The sequence below is a fragment of the Molossus molossus genome, unplaced genomic scaffold (genome assembly GCF_014108415.1).
Source record: "Molossus molossus isolate mMolMol1 unplaced genomic scaffold, mMolMol1.p scaffold_m16_p_20, whole genome shotgun sequence".
NCBI classification, from domain to species: Eukaryota; Metazoa; Chordata; class Mammalia; order Chiroptera; family Molossidae; genus Molossus; species Molossus molossus.
The window spans coordinates 49,516,731-49,544,330 of NW_023425356.1; the positions used below are offsets into that span (position 1 = coordinate 49,516,731).

At 54.2% G+C, this 27,600-nt stretch overlaps 2 protein-coding genes across 2 annotated transcripts; one reads left to right on the forward strand and one right to left on the reverse strand.

Moving 5' to 3' along the window:
• Positions 1-394: 394 nt before the first annotated feature.
• CUNH1orf105 (chromosome unknown C1orf105 homolog) lies at positions 395-27,600 on the reverse strand. The gene is made up of 7 exons (XM_036272006.1): positions 27,580-27,600; positions 19,256-19,341; positions 16,000-16,078; positions 8,435-8,509; positions 6,335-6,402; positions 5,214-5,281; positions 395-660 (listed from the first exon to the last, which is right to left on the reverse strand). The coding sequence occupies exons 1-7, from the start codon at positions 27,598-27,600 to the stop codon at positions 395-397; spliced, it is 663 nt and encodes a 220-aa protein (XP_036127899.1).
• Positions 20,397-23,042, forward strand: PIGC (phosphatidylinositol glycan anchor biosynthesis class C). The gene is made up of 2 exons (XM_036272744.1): positions 20,397-20,490; positions 21,066-23,042. Exon 2 carries the CDS (start codon positions 21,280-21,282, stop codon positions 22,171-22,173), a length of 894 nt encoding a protein of 297 aa, XP_036128637.1. The 5' UTR covers positions 20,397-20,490; positions 21,066-21,279; the 3' UTR covers positions 22,174-23,042.

The following is a 27,600-nucleotide window of genomic DNA, read 5'->3' on the forward strand; positions in this document are numbered from 1 at the left end:
AATCGCAGAATCCTCTGCCGTCTGCCAGTTAACTGACAGAGAGAAGGACAGAAGGGTGACCCCCACTTATCTCCTTTATTTTTCACAGGCTGAATTCCTGAGGGACCCCCAGGAGCCGTCCCCGGTCCCCTGGCCCGAAGGAAGAGCTAAAATAATTTTCACGGAAAACTCACGTCTTAGAAGCAGAAAAAGTGTTGTCTGTTATAACACAATCCAGAGTCCTTAACAAACTAAAATGAATGGCATTCAAAACGTTCCGTTGTAATCAACACGCCTTTATGACCGTGTACATCAAGCCGTTGGTCTTTAGGACAAGGGTGTGCGGGCGGCAGGGGGGTGTCCAGCCACTCTGAGGAAGGCAGCGTTGACTCGTCTTTCTGGTGACAAGAGGAAGTTACGAGAAGGAGCCAGTGTCGGAGTCCGGCTTGTCAAGGTTGTTTGCCCTCTGAGAGTCTGGGACAAATGCTTTGATCACTCGCTGCCTGGCTGTCCTGCCTGTTGGCTGCCGGCCGGGCGAGGAAGGGCCCTGTGCCTCCTGCAGGGTGTGCCAGGCGTCCGACAGCAGCCGGTAGAAGGCGGCCGTCCTGGGGCCCAGGATGGGCAGTCTGGAGGGCGCGCTCTCCCGTTCGCCACGCAAGGACGGACAGCGCTGCGTCGACTCTAGTTTTAAAGAAACTCAGAATAACCAAAGGTCACCAAAGACTTCTTCAACCCTCCGAACCAGATTCGAAATTCATGTAAGGATTCCCTTGAACGGCACCATCCCCCCCACCCCCCAAAAAACCTTCAGTGTTTGCAGATCCCATCAGAGAGGCCAGAAAGGGGTGCCTAGAAGCCAAACTCAAGCATGAGTAGTCACAGCTGATTAAATTTAAAGAACGAAGATAAAAGGTGTCCGAATTTGTCATGTGAGTCAACGAGTAAGAGGATTCCATTCTCAGAGGACTTTTCAGGGACCCGGATCTGGTTCTGCTCGTCAAACAAACAAGCCTGATGGGACAGAAAGGCCACAGGAGGGGAAAGGGCTCGCCTGTCCAAAGGAACCTTCGTTTACGAAATAATTTGTTTTGGGACTCCTCAGAATCCGTACCCTCCTGACCGCTCCGTCGAATATTATTTTATTTACGCAAAGTTAATATTCGACTTTCCCAAAAGACATGTGGTTTACAGGAGAGCAAACCAGTGTGTGAAATAACATCTTCCCACGGGAAGTCACTGAGTGACGAAGGGACAGAGACCCGAATTCTCTGGGACCAACTTCTCCGTCCGACTGAATGAAAGCTAAGAGATGTCACAAGATGACACACCTGGGGTCCAGTTCGGTCTCACTGTTGTGATGAAGAGGAGACAGAGGTCCAGGGTCATGGGCACGGATGGACCGAGGCCCAGAACCCAGGGCTCTTTGTACCATGTTACACGCTGTGCCGGGCGGTAGGTGTCGTCTCCACTCACGTTCACCGACCGGAGCCTTTGAGTGTCATGGAACTATGGGCTCGAGGCCCGAATCCACGCAAACGAGTCCGGAACAAGTCCCTCCCTCTCACGGACAGAGACAGGCTCTTCCATTTACTTAGTTCTCCCCAATAGTTATCTATCATACATCAAGTTCAGCTGAACCCAGGGACCAAACACTAGGAATTGCTGTTGCAATGGACACAGTGAGTTAGACAATCACTGGCAGTGATGCTGGAGGGATGAGTCAGCCACTTAGCACTTAGTCATGTCGCGTCCACAGGCAAGAGCACAGGTGGTGGCCCGGCGTCAACGGGCAGCACGGGTAGCGGCGGGGACATGCCTGAGCCACATAAATCAGCAGGGCCGGGGAAGTGTCAGCAGTTTCTCCGGGCAGATCAAAGGTGAAGGCTGCTTTGACCCAGGTTCTGGCTCCCTCGGGAGTGGGGGTGGCCAGGTGGGGTGAGAGGCACGACGCTCCCCTGGTTTTACAGGTGGGAACACGGAGGCCCAGGCAGTGTCAACAGTGGGATCGAGCCTGTGCGGGCAGACTAGGATCTGAAGCCAAGTCTCTGCTCCCGGGCTGCTTTTTCCATAACCGCAGAGAGCACGCGCAGCTGCAAAGCTCAGCTCAGAAACGTCACGATCAGACGGACAGCAGACCCGCCGAGCTTCAGCTCCCAGCCAGCTCTACACGCACTAAGTCCCACCTCCAAGGTCTCTGCCCCTGGGTGCACGCGATGGGCGAGAACCAGGCCTTTCGGCTCAAGAACAGGATGTGCTGATCTCGTGTACACCACGTCCAGCTCTCGTGCTGGCCACTGGGATACACTCCCAGGGCTGTGACGTTAATAAAAGGCATCTTAGCACATTGTCCTATAGAATCGGAAGATAAACATTCTTGCTGAGGGAAGGCCGTGTGTGTGTGCGTGCGTGCGTGTGTGTGTGCGCGTGCGTGTGCATGCATGTGCGTGCGTGTGTGCGTGCGTGTGTGTGCGTGCGTGCGTGTTATTCTTTTGTGAGGCAGGCCTTGAAACAACCCCAGGTTCAAGGGAAACTCAGAAGGCACGTGTGGCTGCTACAGAGACCCCTGAAACCAGCTGCACCTGCCTGGCACCCCGTGTTGTCTTGGCTCCGAGAGAGTGAGGTGGTTGCGGACCAGAGGACAGTGGGGGCTTCCGGCGAGAGGTGGCTCTTAGCTCTCGGCTCCGCCGTCCACTTTGGCGAAAGGAGGGCCATGAGCTAGGCCAAAATGTTTGGATTCACAAGAAGGGGTTCTCTGGGATGAGCAGTCTTTCACTCCACTAGAGTGGAGCTCTCCGAACCTCAGTTGTTCCCCGAGTCTCTGGTCCTCGCTTTGGGGACCCTCCTGTGCTCGAATGTCCCTCTCGATGCCTGCTCAGCTCAGTTCTGGCTCTCACCCCTCTGCCACCACCCGGATGGAGTTTACACTTCCCTGCCCATGTGAAGTGAAGAAAGTGACCTCGGTTTTGCTCACTGTGTGTTTCAAATGAAAGAAAACCGGAAGGAGACTTCGGCCAATGAGGGGAAATGAGAAGATGGACAAAGTCTCTAGTGACAGCCTACACGGCACTGGGCCCTTGGTTCCATCACCGAGAGAAAGGCCCGTCCCCACCTCACCGCCCAGTGCTGCTTCTCTAACAGATGAGACTCGGGTCAGTGCAGAAGCTGCAGATGGGGCCACTGTCCCGTTTCCTATCAACAGCCAGTGAACATGAGAACAGCACCGGGCAGCTCCCTGAAGAAGCCAGGTGTTGGAGGTTGGGCGGATGAGGGGTTCAGGGCCGTGGTGAGTCCCTTCCAGGGCAGTGGGGATGCAGACCCTTCACCTGACCTGGCACCACCAGGACTGCCTGGGAAGGGACTGACTTACTTTGAGCCCCACGTCTATGGAAATTCTTCAACAAGTGCATTCTTTAGAAAGAACGGTGCAGAAGTACCTGGTATGGAGAGGCCCCAGGAAGGAGTGTGGTGTGGATAAAGGCACATGAGGCCCCACGAGGGGACAGAGAGAGCTGGTGAAGGGAAGCTGTGGACCCAGCGACACAGGCAAAAAGCAGTATGTGAAGAAGAAAGGGAGAGAGACCCCGAGTAGCCAAATCAATCCTGAGAAAAAAGAACCAAGCCGGAGGTATCATGTTCCCTGACTTCAAGTTATACTACAAAATACAATAATCAAAACAGTCTGGCATCGGCAGAAAAACAGACGCAGCAGACCAATGGAACAGCATTGAGATCCCAGAGATAAACTCACATGAGTGTTCGGGCAACTCATTTTCAACGAAGGAGCCAGAAACAAACCGTAACGTAAGAAAAGCCTCTTTAATAAAAGGCGCTGGGAAAATTGGGACATCGTGTGCAAAAGAAAGAAATTAGACTGCTATCTGACACCGTATACAAGGCTTAACGCAAAGTGGATTAAAGACTTAAATAGAAGACCTGAAACAATAAAATACATAGAAGAAAACATAACATGGGTACTAAACTTATGGACCTTGGTCTCAGAAAGGTTATTGTGAACTTAACCCAAAGACAAGGGGAGAAAAAGCAAAAATAAATGGATGAGACCCCATCAAAGTAACACGTTTCTACAGAGCAAAATAAAACACCAATAAAACATAAAGGCAACCAACCAAACAGGAGAAAATATTTGCAGATGATACCTTCAATAAAGGGCTAATATTCAAAATATATAAAGAACTCATACAACTCAATGACAAAATAAATAAACAATCCAATTTAAAAAATGGGCAGAGGACCTGAACAGACACTTTTCCCATGAAAACATACCAATGGCCAACAGATAGATGAAGAGATGCTGAACTTCACTAGCTATTAGGGAAATGCAAGTCAAAACTACATTGACACCAACTCACATCTGTTAGGATGGCTGTTCTCAGTAAGACAAGAAATAAAAAGTGTTGAAGAGGATGTGGAGAAAAGGGAACCCTCACACACTGCTGGTGGGAATGTAAATTGATACAGCCACTATGGAAAACAAGTAACAAAAAATAAGAAAACAATTTTTGGAGGTTCCTCAAAAAACTAATAATAGAGCTACCATATGACCCAGAAATCCCTCTTCTGGTATCTACTTGGAAAATTTGAAAATGTTTATTTGTGTAGATATAGGTACCCCTATGTTCACTGCAGCATTATTCACAATAGCCAAGACATAGAAACAACTGAAATGTCCTTCGATGGATGACTGGATAAAGAAGTCGTGGTACATCTATAGAATGGAATACTACTCAGTCATAAAAAATGCTGGAATATTGTCAATTGTGACAACATGGATGACCTTGAGAGTATTATGCTAAGTGAAATAAGTCATACAGAAAAGGACAAGAACCAGATGATTTCACTCATATGCAGAACAGAAAACAACAAACAAATAAACAAACTCATGAACACAGACAACAGTATGGTGGTTACCAGAGGGGGCGGGGGTGGGGGAAGAAGAAGAGGGTAAAGAGGGTCAAATGTATGGTTATGGAGAGAGACTAGACTTTGGGTGGTGAGCCCACAACGCAATATAGAGATGATGTATTACAGAACTGTGTACCTGAAACTTACATATTGTTATTAACCAATGTCACCCCAACAAATTTAACTTTTTTTAAACAAGAAAATGTGAATCTGTTCAGAAAATTTAGAAATTATCTTAGGACTTAAACTTTTCATTCTACTACTCTGGGGTAGTATGCCTCATACCACACATACTCCAAAAGAAAGCAAACCTGTTAAAAGGTCGTCACGGGAACACTCGGGTACAGTCTGAGCCTTTGGTGGCTGAAGACTCTTCATTCTGATTGGAGGAAGCAAGGAAACACACGAGGTATTTGGCCAGGGCTTGCTGGAAAGGGATGTGTCCTGACACACGCAGAACAGGGTGGTCTCCAGCCCCTATAGCCTGGTGCTGAGACCACTTTGCAGCAGAGACGACTGGGCCAAACTTGCAAAAATCAAGGACTTCTTAATAAAGTACCAAACTTCCAAGATAAGTAAGTTGAGGCAACAAATTGCAAGAGTCTCTTTCCTAGAAGAGTTGGACTTCTGCTCAGAAATCCCTGACTTTAGATAGTTCAGCTTTCCATGTGTAGTCCGTAAAGAATATTTATTAGAACTGCTTTTATTGTGACTTGACATAAGAACTCTTTGAAGTGTGGAGTCAGCGTAGGTAAAGGTGATGGGTACTGGAGCCCATAATGCTCAAATACACATCTCCTCCACGATCCTGCCTACCTGGGTTTCAATGCACCTGAGTCTACATCTCGACGTGGAACCAATGTCCCTGCGATCACCTACTGCTATCCAACGTAAGGCTACATAAAGACCTATTATTCACCCGCATTACTGCTCTCTGTATGAGGGAAAAAAAAATGTAAAGATTGACATTATATCACAAATAACCCTTTTGGATTGGCCATATATAAGGGTGACTGTATGTCTGTGGTTTCAAGGCGAAAACAACTTTTTGGGTCTAACTATTGGGTTTAACAAAAAAATAAATAAATAAAACCAATCAAGAAGCCCATTCTCTGGTCCTGGCCGAGTAGCTCAGTTGGTTAGAGCATCGTCCCAATACACCAAGGTTTTGGGTGTGATACCCGGTCAGGGCACAGACAAGGACCAATCAATGAGTAAGTGGAACAACAAATCGATGTGGATGCTGCGTGCTCTCTCTCTTTCTCTCTCTCCCTTCTTCTCTCCAAAACCAATAAAAATTAAAAAAGAAAAGAAGTGCAATCTCTAAGCATTCCCTAAACATTCTTATTGTTTCTCAATCCACTATCCGTGTGTCCCCCAAACTAATATAATCAGAATTAAAGTCCTGTCCTGATTTAAACCTTTGACTTACCTATGACTCGTAAGATGCTCAAAGGAGCGTTTCAGATCATCGGGGATCATCATAGTTCTTGGCTGTACCTGAGGAAGACAGTCTCGTTCAGAACACTGTCCAAGACTCCATTCCCATGTTCATGAACAGCGTATGTACCACTTTAGCAAACTCGAGTTGCATGTAATACCACAGCCGTCCACGTATCCTTTTGTGATGTGAATGGGACAGAAGGAACTGCCCGGCTCGCCAGTCAAAGGGTCTTCACCCTTCCCTGGTTACCAGATTTTGGAGTAAGATACCTCAAGATTAGTAAGTCTTCCAATTCTCTTTGGTTAGCTCGTCAGAACATCCTTCAGGGTTCAGGCGAACTATCACTATCAAACACCACTGGCTCCCGGACTGCTTCCTAGTGACCTCACTGTTCCCTAGGCTTGCCCGACCAGAGCATGGTCACCTTCCCATTGCAGCCGCTTGGCTCCCCTTACAGACTTGCAGCTCGGTGAGGGCGTTGACCAGCATCTCTCTGTTTGCATTTCTGGGTCCTAAAGTAGTGCCTGTGTAAGAAATACTTGTTGATCAGGCCCTGGCCGGGTAGCTCAGTAGGTTAGAGTGTCATCCTGATACATCAACGTTTCGGGTTCGATCCCCAGTCAGGGCGCATACAGGAATCAACCAATGAATGCATGAATAAGTGGAACAACAAATCGATGTTTCTCTCTCTCTCCCTCTCCCTCTGTCTCTCTAAAATCAACTTAAAGAAAAAGAAGCGTTTGTTGATGAAATGAGCGGATGAATGCACCGACTTCGAAGCACACCTGGCCGGTCTGAAGTGTGCCCTCCGTACAGCTGTCCCTCGTGACTCACAAGCATAGCTCTCAGAAGGTGCTCCTTCTACACTAAGTAAAGGCACTCCTGGCCGAGGCCCTACTGGGGAGTTTTCTTTTATTGATATTCATCCATTTTATACTTTTATTTCAAAAAATATTTTCTATTGCTAACCTTTTTTTTTTTTTTTTTAAATTGAGACGTAATTCACATACCATAAAATGCACCATCTCAGCGCCCAATTCGGTGGCTCTTAGTATATTAACAAAGGTGCACAGCAGTCACCACTGTCTACTTCCAGAACATGTTCATGGCTCCAAAACAAGGAATCCTGTGCTCAGGAGTCTTTCCTCCTCCCCCAGGCCCTCAGCCACCACTGTCTATTTCCTGTCTCTGTGGATTTATCTACTCTGGGCGCTTCCTATACATGGAATCATACACTATGTGGTCTTTCCTGTCTGTTCTCTTTCAAAGTCCTGTAGCTCCGCGGTGAGTTTTGAAACCAAAAAGTGTGATTCTTCCAACTTTGTTCTTCTTTTTTTCTGGATTGTATTGGTTATTCTGCATCTCGTGCATTTCCATATGAATTTCGAGATCTGTCAATTTCTGCAAGAAAGGCGTCTGGGATTTCGAGAGTGATCGCCCTGAATCTATAGATCGATCTGAGGGTGAGTTGTCATCTTAGTAACATTATGTCCTCCGACCCATGAACGTGGGGTCATTTTTATTTATTTAGGTCTTCTTTCATTTCTTTCTATAGTATTTTATAGTTTGATATATGTTTTACATTAAAAGATTTTTTTTTCCTTTATTGATTTTAGAGAGAGAGGAAGGGAGAGGGAGAGAGAGAGAGAAATATTGATGAGAAGGATCATTGATTGGCTGTCTCTGCATGCCCCCCACTGGGGATCGGCCCACAGCCTGGGCATGTGCCCTGACCGGGAATCAAACTGGGGACCTCTTGGTGCAGGGTCGACGCTCAACCACTGAGCCACACTGGCCGGACCATCTTACATTTCTTTTGTTAAATTTACTCCTGAGAATCTTCATGTTTGAGGCTATTGCAAATGGAATTGTTTTCGCAATTTCTTGGACTGTTCATTGCGAGCATCTAGAATCAAAATTAATTTTGTGCACTGATCTTATGTCCTGTGACTCTGCGGTACTCATTTATTAGCCCTAGGAGTTTTTGCGTGGATCCCTTGGGATTCTCTGTACACGATCGATCACGTCATCTGCAGGTATGGCTTCGCGCCTCCCACCCTCACCGGGATGCCTTTGTCCCGGGCTCACCATTTTCATTTCGCGGCAGGTGGGGCACAGCGGCCGGCTCCTGCCCAGCACGGGGTCACTCTGGTGCCTCCAGGCCTAGGAGAGACAGCAAGAGGTGAGGAAATGCTGGCATCTGGGGCAGCAGGCAAGTGGGAAGTGGGTGGAGGGTGAGAGGTAGCAGGTGCACCTTCCACAAAACGGAGGTGGACACTCTGGCCTCTGCCCGGCCCGAGAGGATGGTGAGTCGAGGCTTGGCGGCAGCCCGGAGGTGCGGAAAGGGTTTAGGCAGGAGGGGCTGAGCCACAGGCCAGGTGGTGGTCTCGGGGTCCCTGAGGCAGCGGCACAGCTCTAGGACAGCTCTAGGGGGGCTGGGGACCGATCTGAGCATGCAGTCTGAGGGGCTGTGCTCTCCCCGTTTTGTGCAAAGGAGCCACTACAGGGACCAGCTGAGGCCTCCGATGGCCTGAGAGCGAGACTAGAAGTCCCCCCTCCACAGACCCTCTTTCCTCAGTCTTCACTCTGGACGACCCCCGCTCTCCCGCAGGCACAGTCCAGCACCCCGTGGCCCTCTGCCCCTGCCCCACCTCTCGAGAATAGAACTGGAGCTCGTGTGAGGGTCCAGAGCTCTCCGGTCTCTGGGGCACAGAGGCCGCCCCAGCCAGGACGAGAGTTCCCGTCTGCTCACGGATCCCGACCTCAGGCTACCGACTGCTCACGGATGCTGCCCTCCCGACCTCAGGCTCCTGTCTGCTCACGGATGCTTCCCTCCCGACCTCAGGCTCCGGTCTGCTTCCCTCCCGACCTCAGGCTCCGGTCTGCTTCCCTCCCGACCTCAGGCTCCGGTCTGCTTCCCTCCTGACCTCAGGCTCCCGTCTGCTTCCCTCCCGACCTCAGGCTCCGGTCTGCTTCCCTCCCGACCTCAGGCTCCTGTCTGCTTCCCTCCCGACCTCAGGCTCCGGTCTGCTTCCCTCCCGACCTCAGGCTCCCGTCTGCTTCCCTCCCGACCTCAGGCTCCGGTCTGCTTCCCTCCCGACCTCAGGCTCCCGTCTGCTTCCCTCCCGACCTCAGGCTCCGGTCTGCTTCCCTCCCGACCTCAGGCTCCTGTCTGCTTCCCTCCCGACCTCAGGCTCCGGTCTGCTTCCCTCCCGACCTCAGGCTCCCGTCTGCTCACGGATGCTTCCCTCCCGACCTCAAACTCAGAAGCTTTCTTCCTGACCTCACTCCCACCCAAGCAGGAAGGGAGGCGTCCAAACATTTCCACCTGCAGCCCGAGGCTCACACCTCTGCTGACAGCGTGGTTAGGGAACCCATGGGGATGAGGCCGCTATTCTGTCTGGGGGTCTGTGCTGTTCCGTCTGGGGGTCTGTGCTGTTCCGTCTGGGGGTCTGTGCTGTTCCGTCTGGGGTCTGTGGTATTCCATCTGGGGGTCTCTGCTCTTCCGTCTGGGGGTCTCTCTCACCCTCCTCATTCGCACTGACATCAGAGTTGGAGACACGCTCCCAGGAAGCGCAGACGATGGGGGAGGAAGGCCCAGGGACTGGCGGACGATCCCTCTGCGCAGAAGCCTCTTCCTGCCCCTGCACCGGCTGTGACACCTGTGCCCTGACCTGTCCCTGCTGCCTGGGAGTGTGCCCAGCAGGAAGAGGAGGGACATATTCAAGCCGCGTGGGGAGTGCCCGGGTGCTCCTGACGTGACCTTGGCCCGGTGGGTCTGCGTGTAGCTTCCCCTGTGAGCGGCATAGCCCGTTACTGGGGTTTTGAGGGTTAGCAATTATGGATAAAGTTGGGTTCTTCTGACAAATACTTGACATACATTTCATTTTTATAGACCACTTTGAAAGAATGGACCGCACGCCCGTGGGGGGGTCGCTATGCTACAGCGTGAGCGAGAATGACTAGACTCATTCATTCGACAACAACACGCGTACTGTTGGAGGGGCTGCGACAGGGTCACCAGGGTGAACAGGACAGTTTCTGGCCCCAAGGAGGAGCGGGGAAGAACACACGTCTGTTCATTTCCCATTCATCAGGGGCTGCGCACACGGATATAAGTCACAGTGTCTCATGTCACCAGCCAGCAGACTGGACGGTGGTGTGGGAGGCTCTGGGTGGAAGGTACTGGGGCCACCTGGGGGGGCGGAGAGGGCGGGTCTAAGGGTTAAGGAGCGGGCAGCGCTGGGGGTGAACGGCAGCGGGGGGACATTCCAGTCTGGAGCACTGTGCCACACAGAGGGACGCCGCCGGAGCAGGCCACCGGGCACAGCTGGGGAGGTCCGGATGTCTGGTGGGGGAGGGGCACAGTGAGAAGAGAGGCCAGAGAGGAAGTGCCCGGTGCTGACTGCTCCGCTTCTGGGCCCATTCGACCCGCCCCCGCACCGTTCCCGGGTCCTAGGGGTGGTGTCTCTTCAGGCTGAGCTCCTCCATCCGCCCCTCACCCCTGAGACTTAGATACCCCCCCGGAATCTGTGGTTCAAGCTTGGACGCACCAGGTGTCACAAAAGAGGCCATGAAGCTCTGGGCCTCCAGAGGGAGAGAGACCACGTCCCCCCGGAGGGGTCAGGAGGGGCCAGACGGTCTACAAAGAAGCTGATGCCAACAGTTCGGGATTCCACGTTCCGCGGGCCTCAACGCCCTCCTTCCCGTCGGGCTTTCTTCCCAGCCCTGGAACCACGGCCACGTCCTCCTGCGGCGTCCCGTCTCTCGCCGTTGCCCCAGGCCAGCTCACGGCCGTGGCAGGAGGGACAGTGGGCCCCTGGTCGTGTTCTCTCGAGTCCGAGCCGCTGAGGAGGAGGCTCTGAAATGTCAGCAGGTTCTCGTGTCCCAAGCAGCTGTCCCGGGAGGGCAGATGGCGGCTGTGATGAGAGAGTGACCGCAGACTCTTGTCGCCTGACCAGGATCTGGTGCAGGGAGCAGCTAGTGCCCCGAAGCTAGAGCCTGCACAGTGCACAGCTGGGGGCGTCCTGCTACCTGAGGTCAGCATCTGCCATTGCTCCCAAGGTCTGGCTCGCGGCCCAGGGCCTTGTCCCTTTGAGTCTTTGGTGCAGACGGAAACCTCCCTCTCTCCCCTCTGTCCCTCCCTCTCCCTCTCTCTCTCTCTCTCTCTCTCTCTCTCTCTCTCTCACGCGCACCTGTCCACATAACAAACACTGGAAATGTAAGTGCCAGATGGTGACTTTAAAAATAGCCCGATTTGCGGCACCCTGACAAACGTGCCCCCACCTCTTCCCCTTCGTCGTCTCCATTTCCTCCCCTCCTGCCTTCACTCTGCCCACGAGCAGAACGAGGAGAACCCGGCCCAGAAATGAAGCGGTTTCTCCGACAGCACATCTGCTGAGTTTGTCGCCACAAAGTCCTCGGGGTACAGGGTCCAAGGGGACAGCGGGCTCTCAGGCTCCACGCAAGGGGCGATGATGCCGATGTCCCCGAGGAGCCCAACAGTGCTGCTCCGAGAACTGTCTTCAGTGGTCCGTGAAAACCCTTTTCAATATGCCCAGAAAGCCCTGCTCTCGAGAACACCAGCCGCCGCCGTGCAACCGTAGAGCCGAACGCAGTTTCGGAAACTCTCGGCCCGGTCGCTAGGGACAACCCCAGACACGCAAAGTAAGCCACAGCCACGCTCCCGCCCTCCCGACTCACTGCACTTGGTTACTCTTGTGATTTCGGGTCGGTGGTGGCCTTTACCACCTCCCTTTAAGACAGCCTTTGTGGTTACATATGCTGGATCTGGAGAAACTCGGGTGTAAGCAAGGTCGTTTCTGTGGCGGTCCTGAGCTTTCAAAAACTGCGAGTCAGGGAGAGAAATCATAAAGCGCTCTCGGTGGTGAGGACGTTGGAAGTCGCCCTTCTGTGTGCTCCCTCAGCTGCACCTGTGCACAATGTCACCAGCCAGGGCTTTTGGTCACAGGGCTGCTAAAAGCAAAATAAATAACGCTCTCACCTTTATTCTGACTCATTAGCCAGGAGAACAACAGATCGGAGGGGAGACAGGGGGCAGGGGCAGGAATGCAGAGAGGGGGTGACCTGGCTCTGGTCAGTTGTACCCAACAGGTAGAAAAGGGGGTGCTCTCAGGATGGCCCCCCCATGTCTGCCCTGCCTGCCATGGCGCTCTGAGTGAGCTGCCTCCTGGCCTCAATCTCCATCTGTTCAACGCCACTGTCCTGCTGTGGTGTGAGGTCTCGGGCCGCCACTGTCCTGCTGTGGTGTGAGGACTCGGGCCGCCACTGTCCTGCTGTGGTGTGAGGACTCGGGCTGCCACTGTCCTGCTGTGGTGTGAGGTCTCGGGCCGCCACTGTCCTGCTGTGGTGTGAGGACTCGGGCTGCCACTGTCCTGCTGTGGTGTGAGGACTCGGGGCCTGAGTGCAGGTGAAAGTCAGGACCCGCAGAGATGCCGCCCCAGGGCAGAGGTTTGCATGGGGTGGTTTAGGCTCCGTTTCTTTGTCTTCGTTTACTATCTTTCTTCTTTGTAAGCTCTGCCTCTCCCCTTCCATCTCTTTTGTATTTTATTTTCTTTATTGATTTTTTTTTTTAGAGAGAAAGGAAGGGAGAGGGAGAGATAGAAACATCGATGAGAGAGAATGTGGATCGGCTGTCTCCTGCATCCCCCTGCGCCCCCCGGGGATTTGGTCCACAACCTGGACATGTGCCCCGACCTGGAATCGAACCAATGACCTCTTAGCGCATGGGTTGACGGTCAAGCACTGAGCCACGCGGCCGGGCTCTTTTCTATGTTTGTCTCCCATGTCTCTGTCTCGGCCGTGCTCTCTGTCTTTCGTCTCTGAGCCTGTTTGCTCTTTCTCATCAAGGGTGTCGGCTTCAGAGCATGGGGACACCTGTCCAGGCCCGGGACAGCTCCCAGGCCGGTAGGAACGCCACCTGGCAGTGGGAATGCCAAGTTCTGCCCTTTGACCTGTGACTCTGAAGAGGGAGCCAGGGCAGGACCTCTGCACCGTGCCCAGGGCCAGAAGTCTGGCTGGCGGCAGGCTGCCCACGCTCTCAGCAGGTCCCCGATTTGGAGGATAAAGGAAGGGACAGGGTGTCCACAGAGCATGCCACTCCCAGGAGGTGCGGCGTGTCCTTCCCGAAGGGGGCAGTTGTGTTCACCGCTCAGCAGTCACGCTCGCAGCCAGAGGTTCAGAGCTGAGTCTGTGACAGGCAGGGACGGACCTGAGACACCTGCCAGGTGTCGCAGAGAGGCCCAGGTCTGCTACGAAGGGTGGCACACTGTGACCCCTGCACATGCCACTTCGGCATGAGGGTTATTTTGAGCTGAAGGCACTTTACAAAAACAGCAGGTGCAAGGAGGGCGCTCGGACCCTCCTCTCTTTCTTCCGTAAAGTCGGAGATAAAACCCCAAAAGGAAGAGGCCTCCTTACACTGGGAGGAAAGCGACATTCTTATCATCAAGGACTAGAGTTCTCTGCAGACCTGTTTAATAACTCTGCTCTCCCTTAGCCTGCCGTGCGCTTGAGTCCCTCGTCCACGGCTGCCTCTCTTGTCCAGCCCCGTGTAAAGACCTTTGTGTTTCTGTTGCTTTGGGTCTTCGTTACTTTAGGAGGGCACCCGGGTCACGGAAAGCTGACAGTAAATAGATGCGTGTGCTCAGGGTTTGCCTCCCTTCACACACACACACACTCCCACACACACTCACATTCACACTCACACACACGTGCGGTCACATACGCACACTCACACACTCACACATGCACACCCATAGGTGCACACTCACACACACGTGCAGTCACTCCCACACACGTGCACAGTCGCACACACACTATTCACACACATTCACACACACGTGCACACGCACACTCACACACGCACACACTGAGGTAGGTACCTGAGTAGCAGTCATGGACTAGACCTGAGTCCCCCAGGGCCTGGCCTTTGGGGCTCCGCCCACTGGGCCAGCTTGGGGAGCTATTGCGCTGGGCTGCTCCCTGGTGGCCTCCCGCGAGCATTGCAGCCATGAAATTCGAAGCCGAGTTGCAGGTGAACCTCTCCTGGGTCCCAGGCCTATGGCTCCCTTCCTCCCCCACCTCCCCGGGGCCTGGAGTCTTGGTGGGCGGAGAGCACGGTGCTCTGAGGCCTGGAGCAAACTGCTGCGAGGAGGTGCTGGGGGCAGGGGCAGGTTGTCTAGACAGAAAGCTCAAGGATGTGAGTGACTAGCAGGCTTCCTGCTGGTGCGGCCTCAACTGCCAGACCCAGCTGCCCCTCGCCCTCCGTCCAGGCAGGGCTCCTGCTGGCCTGTGCGGGGTGTTGGGGATTAATGCGCTCACTCTGAAGCTCAGCCCTGCCCCTGCCCCTCCTGTGCCCCGGCCAGGCCCACCCACCTCCGGGTCCCTTCCCCTTAAGCCCTCCCTGCCGGAGTCTTCATGCCCTTCAAGCATGTCCCTCTCTCAGGCTCGGGTCTTGCTTCCTAGGCTGTAACTCACTTGTGGAAACAATATCCTCCCAGCGGTGAGATGCCACTTCCCCAGGGTACCACCCCCACCCCGCTCGCCCCTTTCCCCTGGATCCCACCCCCACCCCGCTCGCCCCTTTCCCCTAGATCCCACCCCCACCCCACTCGCCCCTTTCCCCTGGGTACCCCCCCTCTGCTCGCCCCTTTCCCCTGGGTACCCCCCCCGCTCGCCCCTTTCCCCTGGGTACCCCCCCCCCGCTCGCCCCTTTCCCCTGGGTACCCCCCCACTTGCCCCTTTCCCCTGGATACCCCCCTCTGCTCGCCCCTTTCCCCTGGATACCCCCCCCCCGCTCGCCCCTTTCCCCTGGGTACCTCCCCTCTGCTCCCCCCTTTCCCCTTTCCCCTGGGTACCCCCCCGCTCACCCCTTTCCCCTGGGTACCCCCCCCTCCTCGCCCCTCCCCAGCCCTTGTGCTGTGTGCTGTCCTGTCACCGGCGTAGATGGGGACTGACACGCTGGTCCCTGTCTGTGTACCACACCAGAGGAAAAGGTCGCGGAGAGCGCGCCTCTGGGACGTGAGGCTGGTGGCGACGGGCCCCGGTGACGAAGCTCTGGGCAAGTGCTTCAGGGACACTGCTCCTACCCTGCCCACGCCAGGCCACGCTCCAGGCAAAGAAACTGCCCGACCCCCAGAGTTCTCCCTCTTCCGCCACCCGGGGAGGGGCTGACGTCCCGAGCACCCTGGACACGGACCCTCTGTGGAGCCAGGGTCACGGTGTGTCACCAGCATCCGGGCAGGGCTGGCTTCTGGAGGGAGGAGGGCTCTAACGTGAACTCCCACGTGTGTCGGGGATGTAGGGATTCAAGGTGGTGGAGGAGGGGGTGAGAGACCGGAACAGGCTTGGCTCCCACGCAGGCTGAGCAGCAGCCCCTGGAGGGCTCAGGGAGACCCCTCGCCGGGAAATCTCAGTTTCCCTCTTTGATGGTTCTCACCCCAGGCCTTCATTCTCGGCTCTGGTGACAGGAGCCTGGGGACCGGGTGAGGGTGGGGCTCACGCATTCCTTCAGCGGGCCTGAGGAACACCTGGCCCTGCTCCTGTGCTGAGACAGGAAGTGCCTCCGGGGTCACATTCCTGTCGCCCCAGAGCACTACCGGTCTCTCGGCGATGAAAGAAAAAGCTCCTACCTTAGATAAGTCATCTGGAACTGGAAACAAGTTGGGCAAATTCATATCCTTCTTGGCAGTGGCAGAGGTTTGAGGGTATCTGCGTGATGCAAACAGAGCCAGTCAGAACCCCCGCTGCTGATGGGACGAGCCAGGCCCTGGCTGTTTCAGAGAGAAGCCAGGGACACCCTGGGAGCCCTCCCCAAGCTGGAGGACCGGCCACCCGGAGCTCCCAGGGATGGCTTTGCCTCACCCAGCCTTCTCTGCCCCTCTGGTTTCGAACTCCCCAGGGCCAGAGCGGAGTGTAGAGTGTCCGCAGGGAGGCAGGGAAAAGTTGTTCACAAAGCCGACGTGTGAGGGCTGAGATACACCAGCCCCTGCGGCAGGGTCCTCGGGCAGTGATGGCCGGTTAACGAGGTTAACGAGTGCCGACCTCTGACCTCTGACCTCGCGGCCTGGCCTGCATTTGCGGATCCGGGGCCTGCACAGGAAGCATCCACCCACCTCCTCCCTGGGACATTTCTCCCTCCATCCGCTTTTCCCTGGAGCTTTCTTTCCAGTCCCAGGTGAAGTGATGTTCTCCGTAGGGTGACCGGCCCGGCGGTGCTGGGGCCGAGGCACTGGGGGTCTGGTCCCCACCAACAGCGGCGTGCGCGGACCCAGCACGCCCCTGGCCGCCAAGAAACGAAACTGCTAGTTTTGCCGAGACACCTGTTCTCTCTGAGGACAGAATTCACGGCCATTGCTCTTTATAACAAGGCACGTGCAGCAGGGGTCAGGAGCTCGGGAGACGCTCCTTGTGTTACTTCGCCTCAACATTTCCCTGGGCCCCAGGCGAGCGGGAGGTGGGTTTGACTCGGATCACCTCTTTGACCTTGGACTTGACACCCAGATGCTGAGCAGGAGGGACCAGGGGCCTCTTTAGAAGGTTTCAGCACGCGGTCATCTACATGAACAGGACCTCGGTGTGGCCCAAGGGCTTTCGAGGCTGAGGATGAGGGTGGCGGCAGCGTAGCCAGGTCCACCCGAGAATCCTCCCAGCAGTGGGTCTGTCCACACAATGACCTTCAGAGCTGGTCTCCCCTCCTCCAACCCCTCGGTGGGTCTCCAGAGCTTGCCACTGTAGGGGGCGCTCTGAGCACATGTCACTACATGTTCCTCTCTTTTCCAACTGTCCTGTGCCACTGCTTGTGCAAGGCTAGCACACCTAGCACTTACACGCCCAGGTCTCAGAAAGGGTTTGCCGACAACCAGCAGCTTGGAACCCAGAGCTTCGGCCAGACGAGGAGCTTCGAATCCTCAGGAATTGTTGCTACTTCCACAACCCAGCCTTTGAAGAGACTGCAATCCCACCGGTCCTCCGGAGAGCTCAGGGCCCCGCGCGGGCGCGGCCCAGTCTGTCTGGACTTCCTGGGAGGAGGTCGCTGTCCAAGTCCTCCCAGTCCAGACAGGTGGGGAGCTGCTCTGGCTACTGCAGGCCACTCTCCTCCTCGAGACTAGCTGGAGCCCCCCTTCCCGGCGGAGCGTCCCCTCTGACACTCAGGACCTGGCCGCGACAGTGAGCGGGTTCCGAGGGCGCCCAGTTATGTGCTGGGCCTGCCTTGGTCAAACCCCTGCCCTGCGCCTCCTCCCACCCCCACCAAAGTCTATCATCAAGAAACAAGGGAGCTGGGGGAGAGAGAGCCAGCGCAGGGGCGCACGGCTCCGGGCTGTGGGCAGGTCCTGTGGGCACGGGGACGTCACCCTACTTAGATGTCGAACACTAGGCATTTCATATAAAAATCCAGATTTCAGCTCTGGCCGGTTTGGCTCAGCGGTTAGAGCGTCGGCCTGCGGTCCAGAGAGACCCGGGTTCGGTTCCCGCTAAGGGCACGTACCTCGGTTGCAGTTTGTCCCCAGCCCTGGTTGGGTCGTGTGGGTGGCAACCACTCAATGTGTCCCTTTCACGTTGATGTTTCTCTCTCTCTCTCCCTCCCACTCTATCTGAACAAAAAAATGGAAAAATGTCATCAGGTGAGAAAAATAAATAAATTAATTAAAAAAATCCAGATTTCAGGTTTTGTTAGGAAAAACCAGCAGCTCTGGCCCTGGAGTCGCACACCTGCCGGCAACGTTGACTGGGGCAGAGGCCGGGCTGTGTCCTCTTGCCAGGGAGCTGATGTCCCCTTCTGACCAGCTCTGCCCACGTATGCCATATGACGGCCGATGTCAGGTGAATTTGAACCCCGGTCCCGATTCAAAGATGCTAAACTGCTGTTACTCAGGCTGCTGCTTCAGGTGCTAACAGCTCTTAATGAGAACTCCGGCACCTGTGTTTTTATTTCATAAAACAAGCCTTCGGGTTGATTGAATCCCTGATTGCCTACTTTATACTAAGGCATCAGCTAGAGTTTATAGATTTATAAACGCTGTAGGTATACTCAACGTTATGTAAAAATAACGGAACCGAAGAACAAGCGCTTCATAGATGCTCTGAAAATACTCACAACGCTGCTTACTGAGAATGGGGTTTTCAAAGGTGCAGAGCACAGGTAGACGTTACTGAAGAGGGACGTGGAGAGGATGTCCCTCCCCGCGAGTCACTTATTTATGGACAGGAGGGTACGTGACAGTTGCCAACGGGAGGAAAAACTCTTTGGAGAGAGTACGACTCCCTAGCAATTGTGCACACGCCAGGGAGCCCACCTGTCATCTGCTCCCCCCACCCCAGAGCAGGGGACCCCACCACACCCAGGGAGCAAACATGGGAGGAACGAGGAACCCCGCGTATGTCCAGCAGCAGCCCTGGGAGGCTCCCTGCCCACGAATCCCCCCGGCTTATGAAATAGCAGAAACTTGCTCCACAGCAGTGGCTTTGGAAGGGGCAGGACTGGGGAGATGGGAGGAGGTCTCAAACTTACACGCAGGCCGTGGCTACCCTATGGAGACCTATGGAGACAGGAATGTGTGGTTCCAGACTTTGGATGGTTAAAATTTGAACAGGTCAAATTAAGGCAGAGGAGAAGAGGTAGAATAACGGGGATGAGGAAGGCGTTTTGAGAGGTGGTGTCCAGGGTAAGAATTCTCTTGATAGCTGGTGGTGGTGGCAGAAAGGGAAGTCACTTGAGATGTCACCCCCTCCAGCCCAGCCTACACCAGAGCCCACTTCTGTCGGGAGGCACCCAGCCCACAGTCTGCTTTCTGAGTGCATGATTGGGTTTCTCAACTGACCAGAGGCGTTTTTCTGATAACTCCCCACCCCCTCTTCCTAAGAAAGCCCCAGTAGCTGAGACGTTACCTTTTGGGGAGGCTGGGCACTAGGGGCTTGTTTCTGAGGCTGGCCTCACAAAGCCAGGGAATGTTGTCAAACTTGGGAACAGAAACCTGGAGAGAAATAGAAAGAGATCGTTTTGCAGAATCCATTGCGCTTGACCCTTGCCGCCCTCTGCTGTGACCAGAGCCAGCTGACAGCAGCAGCTAGACAGCAGCCAGTACCTTTCTGTCACTCACAGTTGACTCTTTTGAGCCTCCCATAAAGTGGCCACGAACAAATAGTGCCACACCCATTTTACAGAGGGAGAACAGGACGCTCAGCCCGTTTGCCGGGGCTCCCCGCACCGCTGGGGAGTGGATCCCCATGTTCGACTTTTGTGGCCACTGTGTCTTGTGTTCCCCCGCCCTTTGCTTCTGGGTCACGTCTGTCTGTGTACGCATCCTCGGGTGTTTCCATGCACCCCGCTGAGGATCAGCCACCTGCTAGGCAAAGTCCCGGCCTGTGCCCGCCACCCTCACGTCTTCTCCGAGGCAAAGAGAAGAACCACCTGTGAACTGTAGACAGTGGGACATTCGTCTTGCACATCTACTTCCCAGCTGTGTGGCCTCGGACCAAGCACAACCTCTCTGAGCCTCGGTTTGTCCCCTATGAGGGCGGGAAAACCATCAATGCACAGGACAGAAAGCTCCCAGACAGCAGGGATTTCATCCACCGCTGTGTCACCAGCACCTAAAACAGCGCTTGGTCCTTGTAGGAATTTGGTGACTGTGTGGAAAGGATGCCCGGATCCTGGGAAGTCCCCAGCCGAGGGCTTGACTTCATACTAGGAGCTCAATACAAGAAGCCGTGGTTCTCTCTCTTCGTCCAGCCCAGCCTCCGCCGCAGCCCTTCGGATGCCAGGTCCCCTGTGTTTCGGTGGCGGGTGGCTTCCCTGGGCTCCGCGCCTGCGGTCCTCGGGAGGGCGAGCGGCAGTTCCACGAATGGCCACGAGGGGCAGCAGCGAGCGCGCCGGCGCGGGGAGGGCGCTCTGGCCGCGCAGCCCGCGGCGGACCCGGAAGTGCTCGGCCGCCGTCCGACCCCGGCGCCCCGGATGGGGAAAGAGGTGGGCGTCGGTTCCCGGCCGGGCTCCCCTGCGAACGGGCGGGCAGCCGGGTTCCGAGCGGCCGCCGGCCTTGGCTTCGCGCGTGGGCTGGCGTTGCTGACGCCTAGTTGTCCCACGGTGACCAGCGGGCCACCGGCCGCGATCCCCGCAGGGCTTTGTAAGTGGGGTGATCGCGCTTTGGAGGAGGGTCACCTCCGGGAAAAGGTCGTTGGTTTCTTTGAGCCCCTGGCTGAGCCCAGAGCCCTGCGACCTGTCCCTAGTCTCGGCTCAGGGGGCAGCACAGGCACGCAGTGGCCGGGCTTGGGGACGCTGCGAGCCCGTCCACCGACCCCAGGGGTGCGGACCCCGAGTTAGGAGCCGCTTTGGAGGGAGGCGCGGGCTGCGGGGTCAGACTTTGCATCTGCTCCGCCCTGGACCACGTCGGCGAAAGTGACCTGAGCACTTGGAACCCCAGCTTTTCCACCGAAGTGGGCCTGGCACCAACTGGAGAGGGAAGGGGCGAGGTGGGGCACCCAGCACACCCAGGCACCTGGGACGTGACAGCTGACAGGTGTCTGTTGTCACCCAACGGGAGATAAAAATCCGAAAGGAAGTCTTGGTGTCTGTTATTATAAGAGGGCTAACATATATAGTTTGCCCAGACTTTTCATAAAGTGAGTTGGTTTGATTTTCACTCTGCCCTGCCCTGTGACCTTCACCAGCGTGACCGGTTCACAGCCTGTCTTTTTCTAGGAACTTGGCCGCGTTGTCTGGCCTCAGAGAAGAAACGCGTCTCTCGCAGGCCTTGCCAGGGTTGCTGCCTTCGCAAACGGAAGACTGGCCCAGTACCAGCCACACACGGCCTGGAATTTCCCAAGAGGTCTCATGTCAAGACTTTCTAAAGGACCAGAACCGTGTGGACTTCTGCACGGGACACTGCACTGGCCTGAGTCCGAGGGAAAGGATAATGTGTGCCCAGCCTGTAACTGACACCCCCGAGACCAGGTGGCAGAAGGTCCTGTATGAGCGACAGCCCTTCCCCGACAACTACGTGGACCAGCGGTTCCTGGAGGAACTCCGGAAGAACATCCACGCCCGCAAGTACCAGTACTGGGCTGTGGTATTTGAGTCCAGCGTGGTGATCCAGCAGCTGTGCAGTGTCTGTGTTTTTGGAGTCATCTGGTGGTATATGGACCAGGGTCTTCTGGCCCCCCATTGGCTTTTTGGGACTGGCCTGGCTTTGTCCCTGATTGGCTATGTTTTGTTCGACCTCCTGGATGGAGGCGAAGGACGGAGGAAGAGCGGGCGGACCCGGTGGGCGGACCTCAAGAGCGCCCTGGTCTTCATCACGTTCACGTACGGGTTTTCCCCGGTGCTGAAGACGCTGACCGAGTCCGTCAGCACCGACACCATCTACGCTATGTCGGTGTTCATGCTCCTAGGCCACCTCATCTTCTTCGACTACGGCGCCAATGCTGCCATTGTGTCCAGCGCCCTGTCCTTGAACATGGCCATCTTCGCCTCCGTCTGCCTGGCCTCACGCCTGCCGCGCTCCCTGCATGCCTTCATCATGGTGACGTTCGCCATCCAGATGTTTGCCCTGTGGCCCATGTTACAGAAGAAACTGAAGGCGTGTACTCCCCGCAGCTACGTGGGGGTCACGCTGCTCTTTGCGTGCTCGGCTTTGGGGGGCCTGCTGTCCATCAGCGTGGTGGGAGCCACCCTCTTCGCGCTTCTGCTGGTGTCCATCTCCTGCCTCTGCCCTTTCTACCTCATTCGCCTGCAGCTTTTGAAAGAAAACATTCATGGGCCTTGGGATGAGGCCGAGATCAAAGAAGACTTGTCCAGGTTCCTCAGCTAAGTCAGGGGCCGCGACTGCACTACTTGGGCAAGCTGGTAGACCCGCCTCCCAGCTGGGGTCCGAGACCCGTCCTGGGAGCAGCAGCAGGTGTGGGTGGGAGAACAGAGGTCAAAGAGGTGAACCAAAGGCTCGCGGGGGCGAGGGTGCTGATCCTTTCGTTTGGTGGGTGAAGCAGCTTTCTGGGGCTCTGAGGGATGAATGCACCCATGTATCACTCACCGGAACAGATGAAGTGATGTCTTCCTATTTATTAAAAACTAACAATATATCCAGCAAATTGCATCTTGATTTTTCTGTAAGCAGAAGGCAGAAGGGGCCTGAAGAGTGAAGAGATAATAAAAGTGCGTGTGCGTGCGTGCGTGCGAATAAAGTCACTGCTCTAACCCTCTCAAGGGACTAATCAGGGTCCAGTCCTAGGACCCTCGATGCTACGTTCAGTTTTGTTGCCTAATCTACAGAATTGGTTGCTTAACCTTGACTCAGAGTTTCTACTTAATTCTTAGTGAAACACGTATGTGCCGTATTACACGGCAAAATGCTGGGGGAATGAAAGAGGCTGGAGGTTAATATCTTCCCCGTGTTACCCCAATTTACTGGGCATGCATCTGTCTCCCATGTGTCGGATCGCCGTGGAGAGCAACGTCGTAGCTCCCTGGTGGTGCCGCGCAAATGAGATGCCTGAAACTCTGGGCCGCCCCTTGCTCCTTTCCTGTGGTTGATAACTAGCCAGCCGCAGTCGTACAGGACGAGAGGCAAGGCTAAGGAACGGGAAATCACGATCCTACTCCCCTACTTGGGGTGGAGGAGGGGACACTCCAGGCTTGACAGAGATTGAGAATGTCATGTCTGAGGAAACAGAATTTTGCCAACTGGAATTAGATGAAAATCTTTTTTTTTATTTTTATTTTTATTTTTTATCCTCACCCGAGGATATTTTCCAATTTTTTGTACAGATAGAGTGGGAGGGAGAGAGAGGAAGGGAGAGAGAGAGAGAAACATCGACGTGAAGGGACACATCGAGTGGCTGCCACCGCACGACCAACCAGGGCCGGGGACAAACTGCAACCGAAGTACGTGCCCTTAGCTGGAACCGAACCCGGGTCTCTCCGGACCGCAGGCCGACGCTCTAACCGCTGAGCCAAACCGGCCAGGGCTAGATGAAAATCTTAAGAGGCCACTCTGTATTCTAACTAAACCAAGCCTCCAAGGCAAAGCTACCTCTTTCTCCTCACTTGGATAAAATAAGTAAATAAATAAAGAGGCTGGAGGTCCAATTGAGCTGGAGTGTTAGGAAATGTTTACTGGAGGAGATGGCATTTGAGGTTAGCCTGGAGGGCAGGCGTGACTGAAGTGGGCAGAGGTGGTTTCAGGGCAGGTGTGCCCTGTCCCTTGATGGTCTGATTGGAATTTGGTCTGGTCTCAGGTCTTTAGAATGCCAAGTAAAATCCTACCTGAGCCCTGGCCAGTTTGGCTCAGCGGTTAGAGCATCAGCCTGTGGACCAATGAGCCTCGGGTTCGATTCTGGTCAGGGGCACGTACCTCGGTTGCGGTTCGTCCCCGGCCCTGGTTGGGTCGTGCTGGAGGCGGCCAGTTGATGTGTCCCTCTCACATTGATGTTTCTCTCTCCCTCCCACTCAATCTGAAGCTAAATGGAGAAATATCTTCAAGCGAGGGTTTAAAAAAAAAAAAAATTCTACCTAAAATCCCAATAGCTGTCAATGTGATCTTTAATCTGAAATATGACTTGTGGATTCTGTCAAATTATAACCAGACCTCCAACACACCTGCAGGCAAAACGTGCTCAGCACTGAGGCACATCTGTTCTTAGCACAGCACGGAGGCGGGAGGGCCTGATGGGAGCCAGGGTTGCAGGGATCCGAGGAAACGGTGGAAGGGGAGGCTGGATGAACAATTAGGAGTCTGAATGTTTGGGAGTCTGGGCTTTAACCTGCAGGTAATGAGCGGTCCAGCTGGTCCAGGGGGAGTAATCATCAGATCATAGGCTAGTTACTTAAATGCACCGTGTTTCAGCCTTTTCATCTGGGAAGTACCTCTAGAACTGTGAAGATTACATGAGGTAGATGCAAAGGGCTTGGAAGAATGCTGGACACAGCACTGCGTCGTTAGCCATCATTACTGTGGTTGCCAAGGTGACCGTAGGAGCCTGGCAGAGACAAGATGCAAAGTGCATCGAGCGCCCCCAGAAGAGCTGGTCCCCCATGAAATCATTCGCTTGGGGCAAGTTCCTGTACTATCCCTCCTCTCTAGAAATTAATTTCAGATCACGTCTCATCAGGGCACTCGCATTCCTAAGAAGGAGTGTTTGCATTCCTCTGAACACAGACCTCTCAGAGATGTCTTGAGCCCTGATTTTCATCGGGACTGATAACTAGAAAATCAAAATGCGAAGCGTCAGAGGGCAGGGAGGCTGCCTACAGAAAGGGGTCGGGAGTGGAACGGGGAGCCTGGAAGGAGGGCTCCAGGGGGTACCGGTCATGGCCTGGAACCCTGTTACGGGCACAGGTGACTGTGGGTTCGTTGCACAGATCGTGCCAGAGTGGAGCACACCCCCTTTGGAATTTGAGCAGAGCCGGTGCAAGACAAACGACAAGACAGTTCTACACGCTTTCTGCGTGTCATGCCGAGAAGTTTCATAGGCGAGGGACATAAATGGATTCAGAAAAGGTTTGGGAAAAGATGCAAATTAAAAAGCCATAACTGTTTTGTAAGAGAATTTTGAGAAGTCCCAAGCCTTCGGTGCTGTGACGGGAAGAACTGAAGGGCTCACTAGGCGTGTTTCTCTGGTCGGGCTGGCGTGGGGATGCATGGCCGGGACACCCACGCTGTGACCTGGACACTGGGTGGGGACACTTCTCATCACTGAAGCACAGTGATGCGGCCAGTCTCTTAAATTTAAGCCACCCTGAGAGGGTGCAAGTAGAAGACGGGTGGGCAAAAGTAGGTAATAAATAATACAATAATTAAATAATAACACAAGAATAAAGAATGAAATAATATAAGAATAAGGAATGAAATAATACCAGAATAAACTGTTTTGCCTATTCACAATTGTAAACATACTTTTGTCAACCCTGCATTAATGATTTAGATTCCCAGAGAATAGTATGGGGGGGGGGTGTAAAGGGAGTCACAGTAGCTTCGGAATTTAAACTCCAGCTTGTCACTAATTGTGTGTGTGTGAGCTGCCTGCCTCCCCCTGCGCACCCTTCCTCCTGGCTCTGCTTCTCGTCTACCTTGTAGGTAAGTCTGGGGTTGGCTGCTGGTAGCAAGTGAGAGCAAGGAGGGCAGAATGGGGAGGCCCATTCCTCCAACATGGTGCCAGGGATTGTAGCTGGGACGGAGGGATCGAGGACAGGTAGAGCTACAGGGCGACAGGTGTGCTTTATCTGGGGGCATGATGTGCTAGGGGACTGGCATGTAGCTAGAAGGCTGCGCAGGGATCTGAGTGTAGCAACACGCCGTGGTTCTGCCCGGCGACCACACCGGTGTAGTGCTGTGCCTGTACGCGATATCAGTTCTCCAGACTCCTGAGCCTTTGGGCAGCTGGCTTGTGTGGATTTAAGAATTCGTGCTAAGCGTATTTGAGGAAGCACATGGAGCCATCATTTACACCTAATGTAAGCCAGAGGCTCAAGGTCAAGAAAAACAAAAACAAGCCAGCAGAGGGCATCAGTCACTCAGTTTTACAATTTCAAACGGGTTGAATGCAGGGAACCGGGCGGGACACAGTGCCACCTTGTGGAAGCTATTGATGTTCCCTCTTATAAATACATGGAGCAAGAGTCTTGGGATTCTCGCTGAATTGTGGTTTGGGAACTAGCTGAGGTCTCCACCAATTCAGGAAATAAACAGCACAGTGGTATTTGATAAATGATCATAGCTACATTTTCGAGCACCCAGTGTGTACCAGGCCCCGTGCTGGGCATTCTATACACATTGTTCTCTTAACAACCCTGTCATCCGGGTATTCTTTTCATTTTAAAGGTGAGGAGAATGAGAATTCCCCCAACATCTAACGAAATCTTTACTGTCTCTACCCACTTTCGACCATTCACATTTGATGATGTTCGGCCTGAGGAGTTTTATTCAACAGCTACTTATTAAGCACTAACCACAGGATGGCTACTGTGTCGTGTGCTTGTGATGTGTCTACACCGAACACAGCCGCGGCCTTGACCTGGAGCTTACGTGCTGACAGGAGAAGACGGAGAATAGACGGGAGGGGGGAAGAGCAGTGTATTAACTCGGGGGGTCACAGGTCTCGCGGGAAAGGTAGCATTTAAGCAAAGACCGAATGGTGGCGAGGGAATGATCCAGACTCTCGGAAAGAGTGTTCTAGGAGGAGGCGAGAGTAGACGGAAGGGCCCTCGGGAGTCTGGAAGCTAGTTTTTCCGTCGTGTTATTTGCAGCTTCAAAAATATGCTCTGTCGTCCGCTGTCGCCCACTTTGGTGACTTCTCTGTGACTATCTTGAGGATTCTTCAAGTCTTTCTGCCCCTCCCCCCACACCCCAGGTTTGCTAGGGGGTTCTAGACTCTGTGCCTGCCCAGGGCTTGTGTTCACCAGGGGCATTGAAGATGGGAACGGGTTGAGGACCAGGACCTGACGCAACGTACTGTACAACTGCACTTGATTAAAAACAACTGGAGCTGTAGTTTTTAGTCTTGACTCATTCAATAGCCGCCCCCTCATCTGATCTTCACGTGTCAACAGGATTGCGGTTCCACAGCAACCTGGAGTATGAAAACCCCAAACAAAGGGTGTCCACACTGGTGCTGGGGGTGGCTGGCGGGTCAGACGCAGACTGTCCTATTGCCACAGAGGCTGTCTTCTTTTCCAGAAATCTTCTCTTCCTGAGGGTTTTAAAAAATGGATTCCCAGTCGCAAAGGTCTACGTCAGAATCTCATGGAATTGAACCAAGGTTCCAGTATCCATTTTCTGAGTTTTTTTTTTTTTAAATAGTACTTGATGTTGAATTATAAAACACATGATGGCCAATACATTGCAGGAGGGTTGGCTTGGGGGGGGGGGGGTAACTTTTTTTTATTATCTTTGTTGTTGAAAGTATTACAGATGTCCCTTCAAGAAAGGAAGCCCACGGGCCCCTCCTCCCGGCTCTCCTGCCCCGCCTTCGCTGTACGACTTGTCTGTGTCCATTGGTTGTGCATGTACAGCAGGTCTTGGTCTGCGGCGAAAAGGGTAGAAGTGCCTCACACTCCAGACCCACGGACAGACAGACGCTCTCTCCCTATCTCCCGCGGCTTTTAGCTTCGGGGTGTTTGCTGAAACTTCCCCATCCGTGCACCTGCGGTGCCCAGAGCCCACAGACGCTCAGTTACCAGGGAAACTGGGCGAGGGAAGGATGGGAAGTCTGACTTTCCTTACCCTGAGTTCTCTCCTCTCCAT

Bases quoted from the DNA above. Each gene is read 5' to 3' on its own strand.
- CUNH1orf105 (XM_036272006.1), bottom strand. From the start codon at position 27,600: ATGGAGAGGAGAGAACTCAGG. The intron at 19,342-27,579 runs GTAAGGAAAGTC...ATTTCTCTCCAG, and splicing joins TGGAGAGGAGAGAACTCAGG to GTTTCTGTTCCCAAGTTTGA. The intron at 16,079-19,255 runs GTAACGTCTCAG...TGCATCACGCAG, and splicing joins GTGCCCAGCCTCCCCAAAAG to ATACCCTCAAACCTCTGCCA.
- PIGC (XM_036272744.1), top strand. From the start codon at position 21,280: ATGTGTGCCCAGCCTGTAACTGACACCCCCGAGACCAGGTGGCAGAAG.